The sequence below is a fragment of the Nicotiana sylvestris genome, chromosome 4 (genome assembly GCF_000393655.2).
Source record: "Nicotiana sylvestris chromosome 4, ASM39365v2, whole genome shotgun sequence".
Classification (NCBI taxonomy): domain Eukaryota; kingdom Viridiplantae; phylum Streptophyta; class Magnoliopsida; order Solanales; family Solanaceae; genus Nicotiana; species Nicotiana sylvestris.
Genome location: NC_091060.1, coordinates 179,621,722 through 179,631,261, shown reverse-complemented (window position 1 = coordinate 179,631,261; position 9,540 = coordinate 179,621,722). Strand labels below are relative to the sequence as shown.

Genomic DNA, 9,540 nt, shown 5'->3' with positions numbered 1-9,540 from the left:
ACCAAACCAATTTCCCCCTTTATCTCCATTTTTATCAGGGGAATCGACATCTGGACCAAGGAAATTGAATTCAAGTGAATCTCTAAAGATGCAATTACCAGGAATTATGGAAGAACGTATAGCAATTCCTATCAAATAGCCAGAAGCGAAGCAATTCAATTAAACAGTGAAAGAGCAAGAGACGAGCAAATCATGGTCTAGGCTTTTCAATCGCAATCGAGCATCAAATAACGGTATGTCACTTGATTACATACCACCAGAATTGATTGATGGAAATGTCATGGTAAAACTGGATAAGGATGACACGAATAGGGAAGCTGATAAATGGAAAGCAGCACTAGTGGTTTATGTGATTGGGGAAACACAAGGATATAACTATATGAGGAGATTTATAGTCCAAAACTGGAACATGGTTGCTGAATTCTTAACTGAATTGCCTTTGTGGGTGAAATTCCCTAGTCTACTAATGAATTGTTAGAGCAGAGATTCACTAAGCAGGATAGCTAGTGCAATTGGAGTTCCAAAATATGTTGATGAGTGTACCACAAAGCAGACTAGAGTTTCATTTGCAAGGATGTTAATAGAGGTTAATGTTACTAAGCCCCTACCAGATGAAGTTACTGTTATGGATCCAACAGGAAGAACATTTCAACAATTGGTGATATTTGAGTGGAAACCTGACTATTGTAATGATTGCCTAATGATTGGGCACAACTGTGCAAAGAAGAACAAGATGAGAAATGAGCAAAAGGGCAACAGACTTGAAAATAAGAAACAAGTGCCTACAAAAATGACACAGACATGGATTCCAAAAGAAGACAAGAGAAATGTAAATGATAGCAATGCAGACAAACATAATTCCCAGACTGAGGAAGCTCACCAGCAAACCCAAAAAACAACAGAAAATGTAAAAGCAAAGGAAGTGGATCCACAATCTAAAGAGAAGAGACTGTTAAAGGGAAAGGAGGCTAAAGAGATTAATGGGAGACCAGTTGGGCTTTTAGTTGAAAGAACCATACCATTAAGGAATGATTTTGACTTGCTGCAAAGGGAAGATGAAGTGATGATAAAACTCCTACCTAGTGATATAGGAGGAGGTTTTATATGTCATCATTAATGACTTGGTTAGCATTGAACATGAGGGACTGAATAAGAGATATAACAAAAAAGAATTAGCTAATTATCTCAAAGAGAATAAAATCAAGCTAGCAGATTTAGTGGAGACAAGGGTGAAGGAGCACAGGGCTATGGTAATACATAGTAAAATAACAGCAGAATGAGGGTTTGAAAATAACTATAGATATGCATAAAATGGAAGAATTCAGATAACATGGGATACTAATGCTTACAAAGTTGACATCCTGATAAAGGAAGCACAATTCATACATTGTGCAATATTGAGCAGAAATCAGCAGACTGACTGCATTATAACCATAGTCTATGGTTTTAATACATTGGAGCAGAGGAAAGAATTATGGAATCAACTGGAGAACTTGGCTAAATCTATAAGAAAACCTTGGATTATTTGGGGGGATTTCAATGCCATCATAAGCCCACAAGATAGACTAAAAGGGGCACCAATCACAAGACATGAAATAAAAGACTTTGCAGAATGCATACAACAACTGATGATAAATCAATTGCCATGGAAGGGGGATTACTATACATGGACAAACAAACAACAAGGAAGTGACAGAATCTGGAGCAGGATAGACAGAGCCTTTGGTAATACAAAATTGATGCTGCAATATGGTCACTTGATGACTGAATATAAACTCCCACATATTTCTGTTCATTGTCCAATGATGATCTACATAAATATGAAGGAGTCACGAGTTAAGGCAGCTTTCAAGTTCTTTAATGTTTGGGCAACTCACAAAGACTTCCTACAACTGGTGGAGGAAGAATGGAAACATATATACTATCCACACAAGATGAGGAATTTCTGGGCTAAGCAGAAGGCACTAAGGGAAAAGCTGAGGAGACTAAATGAGGCGGAATTCAAAGGCATAACAACAAGAATTAATCAAGCTAGAGAAGACCTTAAAGAGATACAACACAATTTAAGGCAACACTACTCAGATGAGCAAGCAACAGAAGAAAAGAAGGTGATATGCCAACTTGAGCAATGGTCACTGATAGAAGAAAGTGCACTTCAGCAAAAGGCACGAGCAAAGTGGATCAAGTTGGAAGATGCGAACACAAGTTACTTTTCAGCTGTAATTAAAGATAGGAAACAGAGGAAACAAATTCTGAAGTTAGATACACAAGAGGGTGAGAAAATAACAGATCCTAATGATATAAAATTGGAGATAATACAGTTCTACAAATCACTTATAGGGACAGCCTTACAGAAGTTACAGCAGTCAATACAATAGTTATGAGAAGAGAGAATGTGTTGAGTCATGACCAACAAAGGCTACTATGTGAAGAAATAACAGAGAAGGAAATCTACCAAGGGCTTCAAGCAATAGGTGATGACAAAGCACCTGGAGTCGATGGGTACAATGCAGTGTTTTATAAAGAAACATGGCCAGTTATCCAAACTGAATTCATAGAAGCTGTTCAAGAGTTCTTCTAAATAGGAAAAATGTTTAAGGGGATTAACTGTACTGCAATTACCTTAATTCCAAAAGTTTCCAATCCTGCTACAATTAAGGAGTATAGACCCATTGCTTGCTGCACCATCTTATACAAAGTTATAACAAAGATCCTAGAAACAGAATTCAAAAGCTGATTGCTTCCATAATCACTGAAACTCAGTCAGGATTTATCCCAGGGAGAAAGGTAGTAGATAATGTGATAATGGCACATGAGTTGATTAAAGCATATACAAGAAAACATATATCCCCCAGGTGTATGATTAAAATTGATATACAGAAAGTGTATGATACAGTTGATTGGAGATTCCTGAAACAAATGTTAACAGAACTAAAATTTCCTCAAAAATTCATCAATTGGGTGATGGAATGTGTTACTATCGTGAACTACTCCATCATGATAAATGGTGAACCTACGCCACCCTTTTGATTCTGCTAGAAGGCTTAGTCAAGGAGACCCAATGTCACCATTTCTGTTTGCTATACATGCCAAGCAACATGGTATTCAGCTATGTTGTTTCTGTTACCGTTAGTTGTTAGATTTATGTTATCATTTTATTATTCCGTAAAATGTTAGGCTTACCCAATCGTAGAGACTAGGTGTCGTCACAACGTTACACAGAGGAAAAATTGGGTGGTGACACCCTTCTACTCTGTTAAACTCTAGCAACTCAAAAGAAGAAAATACTAACATGGAAGATTCAAATGGAATGAACATAGATGTTTATCTACACGATAACCCTCCTCCACTTTGGAAGAAGTTCTACAAGAACATCCCAATGAAGTTATTCAAGATCATCCAATTGCTAATGTTCTTCAAGAAAACAATCCAACTGTTAAAATTCCTCAAGAAATTCATAACAATGTTCCACTTCCTCAAGAAATAATACCACAAGCACCATTTCCAAATTGTGGGGCATGCATCATTGGGAGGAGACAATGTAGTCCAAATTGCCAATTTAGACCCTATTTTTCTGAAGAAAGGAAAGATGACAAGGCAAATGCAAAGGTTTACACCAAACAAAACCTTTCAAACTAGCTAAATAGCATAGAAGAATGTTACATACAATAATTCTTTGACAATAGGGCAGTAGAAGTCAAAAATATACAATCTGATTTACTAGGTGGAAGTGCAAGGCTCCTAAGAGAGAAGGATGAGCGCATGGAGAAAATAAAAGAGCAAATATCTATCAAAGATGCTACAATACTATACTTGTGGTAGTAAGTATTTCTTTACACTCATGTACCTATTGTGACAATTTTAGACAAAAATCTCAATGGCATCACTAATAAAGTAAATATTAACTATTGGAGAGATTATAGTAATCATCTTTTGCTTTATTTGACCACGAGATAAATGAATTTTGCAAGAATGTATAAAAACGAGAGGAAAAAGAAATGGGAAGGATGACTTTTGTTCATTTTTATTAATCTTGAGGAGTTGGTCTTTTTTTTTTCTTTTTTTTTTTTCATTTTTGGTCATTTTTTTGTTCATTTTTATTCATCTTGAGAGTTGTTCATTTTTTTTGGCCAGCGGCCAACTTGATACTTATAATTTTGGTATACATTTATATTATGACTAAATTATTTCTTTGTAAAATTTTGAGGAGGGTTAAAAATTACATATCTACAACACGGGTAATGAAATTTAATTTAAAATGGACGCAACAAATTTAATGTTGTGGCTTTAGATTATTACAAATATAATAAACCGTATTTTTCCTTAAAATGTTTGAACCAAAATATTTTATTCAATTCCATTATGTTGTAAATTTTATGGAATAACAATTAATACATATAATAGTCCAAAATATTCTTCGCGAGCTTTCTTTTTTGGGTACATTGTTTTATATTTTTCACAATTATTGCATGCTTCTCCCTAAGGAAATGTTAAATAATAAGAGAAATACATATTTTTAGCTGCTCCCAAAAATAATAGTTAAAATATTTTTATTTCTATATATGTGTATTATATACACTTTTTGAATTAATCTCGGCCGCCGACCGGCCAATTTTATATTGAAAAAACTACATAGATGTACAACAAAAAAGACATTGCTTACCAACTATTAGCCATTTTAGTCATGCTATAAACAAACAAAAAGAAAATCAAAAACAAAAATTACTAATGATATATAACATTAAAAAATTCTAGGGAAAATAAACATTTTTATAATGGTATTGTTAGAATTCATTGAAAACACATTTATAAGGCAATATACAAAATTTGAGGGAGATTGAAGGTGAATTAGACTAGTTTGAAGTCAAAATTTGTTACCAGTGATACAATATTATAAAAATACTAGGCACAAAAGGTTTTTTTCCAATGGGTATGTTTTGAATTCATTGAGAATAAATAGATAAGGTATGTCGCGCCCCCTTTTTATCACGAAATTGGGTTTCGATATTTCTGGGACAACTCCTTTTAGTGAGGGTAGGGAATTGGATTTGAAAGAGTCGTCACCTAACGAATTTAAGGTGTGTTAGGGCACCTAGAACAATTAACTCGAATAACCGGTTTACATCACCAGAGATCGGGTAAGGGCTCGAAATAACCTTGAGGGGAAGATGTTAGGCACCCCTCGAGGTCAACAACGATGGGTCCTGACCGAACTTAAATTAAGAGAATTAGTCTTAAAGGGGAAGAAAATAATTTGGACGAATACAATATTCAGTTTATTTCAAATAGGAGTATAGGGGGTGGTCCTAAGTTTTTTAGCCTATAGGATTATTCCATGCAATGCTTTGCAATTCCCTCAGGTCAGGGTTTTACTCATAGCATTAGCGCACGGGCTATCATCTCTTTTACTGTCCAATTACTATCTTTAAATAATTACTTAGGTGCACTAATTGATTCTAAACCGCACCCTACGAGTGCATTACCCATCCCTTACCTATGGTCCTGGAGGTATTAGGACCTCTATTTGGGATGGTTCTAGACCAACCTATATTATTTAAAAATATAAAATCTAGGCGACACACAAAAAGCAAATAGGACTTTCAGATAAAGAGCAAGTATAGACTCATATTAACCTCCACACATAAGAAACAAAGCACGCAGTTGAACCGACAAACTTATTAATTTAAAAATCTTGTAGACAGGATATCTATGCGAGAAAACAGGGTATAAAGGCAGTTTTATTAAGTCTAGCATCAAGACCTATTTGTTTGCCTACTGATTTTATCCAACATTGATCTGGGCTTTCAGGCGGTAGTATGTCATAGTTCTAAACCCAGAATCATTACTGAGTCCTATTGTCACGACCCCAAATACCCAGTCGTGATGATGCCTATCATATTAATAGGCAAGCCTACCCAAACATCGATCATAAGCCAATAGTAGCCTGCCCGTATGAGACATCTAACGAGGGCTCGATTACCAGTATGGGTTCCATCGTGGCCTTCGTGCACTTCTTCGAGGACGTGCCTAGTTTTATTCGGTCCTAGGCATTTTGCCAAGGGACCGCCAAATGTTCTTTTTATAGGTCAGAGTTGATGACATTGTATCTGGCCGCCTGCATTCGAAGCTTCTTGGCTTTTTTTGTTGGGTGGGAGCAATCTGTCCTGCAAATATGACATAATACAATTACGCCAGTCCTAGGTCAAGTTTATAGTGCGTACCTCGATTTGGTCTATTGACGAACGGAGGAGGGTGACTACATTTTCTTTTACGTCTATGTTCTTGGTGGCTGCTGCTAATTTGGCGAGTCTATCTGCTTCGATATTTTGTGCTCGGGGTATTTGGTCGAGTTGGCACTCGTCGAACTCGGGCAGTAGCTTATGAATTTTTGCCTGATATTTTGTAGCCTTTGTTCTTTGATTTGGAAAGTCCCTGTGACATGGTTGACGACGAGTTGCGAGTCACATCGGAGGATGAATCGCCGTGCACCATACTTGAGAGCTAGTTTTAGTCCTGCAATTACGGCCTCATACTCAGCCTCGTTGTTAGTCATGTAGGGACACCGTATGGATTGGCGAATGAATTCTCCTATTGGGACCTCGAGCACGAGTCCTAGTCTGATCTTAACGCATTGGAGGCACCATCGGTGTATAGGACCCATAGGTCTGGTAACTTGGTGGAAGTACGGGCGGATTCGTGCTCGACCTCAGGTAGTATTTTGGCGCTGAAGTCGGAAAGTACCTGCGACTTTATCGCCGTTCGTGGCTGATATGTTATATCGTGCTCACTTAATTCGGTGGCCCACTTGGCTAATATACCTGACAGCTCGGGTTTATGTAGGATGCTTCTTAAGGGGAAAGTCGTGACTACCAAGATGGGGTGACATTGAAAATAAGGTCTCAGCTTTCGTGAAGCTACGACTAATGCCAAAGACAACCTTTCGAGGTGGGGGTACCTCGTCTCGGCATCGACCAGGGTTTTACTAATGTAATAAATTGGAGATTACGTACCTTTGTTTTCGCATACCAAGACTACGCTTACTGCCACGTCGGATACGTCCAAGTAGATTAAGAACGTTCGCCGGGTTCTGCCTTAGCGAGTAATGAGGGCGAGGACAAGTAGACCTTTAATTCTCTTAGGGCACTAATGCATTCGGAATTCCACTGGAGTCCATTGTCCTTTTTGAGTACGTTGAAGAATTTATGGCATTTGTCTGATGATCATGAGATGAACCTTGACAGGGCAGTTATATGACCAGTCAATTTCTACACCTGTTTCTTGCTGGTCAGAATCTCAGGTATTCCCTCTATAGCCTTGATTTGGTCAGGATTGGCCTCGATGCCTCTCTATGATACCAAAAAACCTGGGAACTTTCCCGAGGTCACGCCGAAAGCACACTTTTTGGGGTTTATCTTTATGTTGTGTGTCGTCTAAATATGTCGAAGGCTTCTCTCATATGGACGATGTGGTCTTATTTTCTTTTTGATTTGACCAACATGTCGTCTATATAGAATTCCATCGTTTTGCCGAGTTGTTCTTTGAACATCTTGGTGACTAGCCTCTGATAGGTTGCCCTTGCATTTTTTAACCCAAACGGTATGACTTTGTAGCAGTACGTTCCTTGGTGGGTGATGAAGGTAGTCTTCTCCTGGTCCTCTTCCTCCATGAGGATCTGGTTGTAGCCTGAGTAGGCGTCCAAGAAGCTTAATAGCTCGTGCCCCGATATCGCGTCGATGAGCTGATCGATGTGAGGCAACAGGAAGGAGTCTTTTGGACATGATTTGTTTAGGTCCATGAAGTCCACGCACATGCGCCACTTCCCGATTTTTTTTCACCATGACCGCATTGGCGACCCATTGGGGGTACTTTGAATCTCGAATGGAACCGTTGGTGAGCAATATTTCTACCTTTTCGTGGACGACCTCATTGATTGCAACATTAAATTTTCTTCTGATTTGTCGTACTGGCGGGTAGAGCGGATCGACATTTAACTTGTGTGTTGCGATATCTTTCGGGATACCTGGCATATATGCATGGGAGAAAGCAAACAGGTCGGCGTTATTAGTTAAAAATTTATGAAATTTACCTGGCTCTATGAGTTTATGGCTGATGTAGGCTTTTTTGCTGTGGTCGCTTTCGTCCAGCTGGACGGGATCATGGTCTTCCATTGTTGACTCTGCGACTTCCATGATGTCGGGGTCTCTAAAGACATCTGTTTGTTCATCAGACTCGGGCCCCGACTTTGGTAATTGCTATGCTCCTGAGCCTTCCTCTCTTAACTGTTAGGTGTATATGCAATCTTGGGAGATGCAGTAGCATTCTTGAGTTGTGCGTTGTTCATCGCGGATGCTGAATATTCCCCATAGGGTAGGGAACTTGATGACCTGGTATAAACTAGATGGGATGTCCCTCATGGAGTGTATCCAAGGTCACCCTATAACGACGTTGTAGGCGGTGTCTTGATTCATGATATGAAACATTGTTTCAAGGGTGACGCCCCCGACTAATATGGGCAATGTTTTCTCTCCAGAGTTTCGGTCAACTGCATTATTAAAACATGTTAGTGTTATGTAATGTGGTACTATCTTATCCTCGAGTCTCATTTGTGTGAGAATTTTGCGATGGATAATACACGTGCCACTCCCGTCGTCTACTATGATTCTATTTACATTAGTATCTGAAATTTGTAAAGTAATGACAAGAGCGTTGAAATGAGGAAAGGTCAAACTGTGGGTATCTGACTTATCGAAGATGATATTGTCTTCGAGGTCATCATACCATTCATGGGTGATCGACGCTTCAATTTGTGTAGTGGTGAATTTCACATGGTTGATTGTTGCTTCAACGCCTCCGCCGATGATCATTTGGATGGTGCAGGCGGGGGAGGGTGGTTTTGGGGGGCCTTGATGCAATTCTCTTCCGCGGGCGAAATTGGCTCTCCCTCGGTCGCTCATCAGCTCTTTTAGATGTCCTTGGTGGAGCATGTTCACTACTTCGTACCGAAAGGCTATGTAATCTTCGGTCTTGTGGCCTCGTTCCTGATGGAACTCGTAGAGGTCATTCGTCTTTCTGGTGTTTGGGTCCGACTTCATCTTTTGCGGCCATTTCACTTTAGGACTAAGCTTCTCCAGGGCGTAGACTATTTCTGAAGAAGATACACAGAAATTGTGAGCAAATAAAAGTGGGGGCATACCTATCTCATTTTGGTGAGTTCCCGTTTGTGGCCAGGACGCCCTTTCGGCGTGGCTGGGAGATAGTGGTATAGTCGCTCTGTAGTATGGTTGGTGCCTTTACTGATTGATGCGTGGGCTCTTCAGCTATCATTCTGTCGATCCTTTCTTGATTCTATTTGGATTGTCGTTAGCAGTTGGGTTGGACCATTGAGGTCCTCTTCATCTGCCCTCACCTCGGTGAAGTAAGCGTTGTGAATTTCTTCCCAAATTGCGGGAGGGTATTTCATGAGTTTACTTAATAATTTTCTGGTCGCCCTCGACCCATTTCTGTTCAGCCCATTTTGAAAGGCCGTTACCGCCATCCCTT

The 9,540-nt window shown here is 39.2% G+C and overlaps 1 protein-coding gene across 1 annotated transcript; it reads left to right on the top strand.

The window, feature by feature from the left end:
• The first annotated feature begins 280 nt into the window (after positions 1–280).
• LOC104241241 (uncharacterized) lies at positions 281–2,581 on the top strand. The gene is made up of 5 exons (XM_070174003.1): positions 281–412; positions 479–991; positions 1,092–1,250; positions 1,371–2,257; positions 2,341–2,581. The coding sequence occupies exons 1-5, from the start codon at positions 281–283 to the stop codon at positions 2,579–2,581; spliced, it is 1,932 nt and encodes a 643-aa protein (XP_070030104.1).
• Positions 2,582–9,540: the final 6,959 nt, after the last annotated feature.

What these genes read in the sequence shown, in the direction of transcription:
- LOC104241241 (XM_070174003.1), top strand. Translation starts at nt 281, where the DNA reads ATGGTAAAACTGGATAAGGATGACACGAATAGGGAAGCTGATAAATGG. An exon ending in AAGAGATTAATGGGAGACCA is followed by an intron (nt 992 to 1,091) that starts GTTGGGCTTTTA and finishes CTAGTGATATAG; the next exon opens with GAGGAGGTTTTATATGTCAT. An exon ending in TGAAGGAGCACAGGGCTATG is followed by an intron (nt 1,251 to 1,370) that starts GTAATACATAGT and finishes ATCCTGATAAAG; the next exon opens with GAAGCACAATTCATACATTG.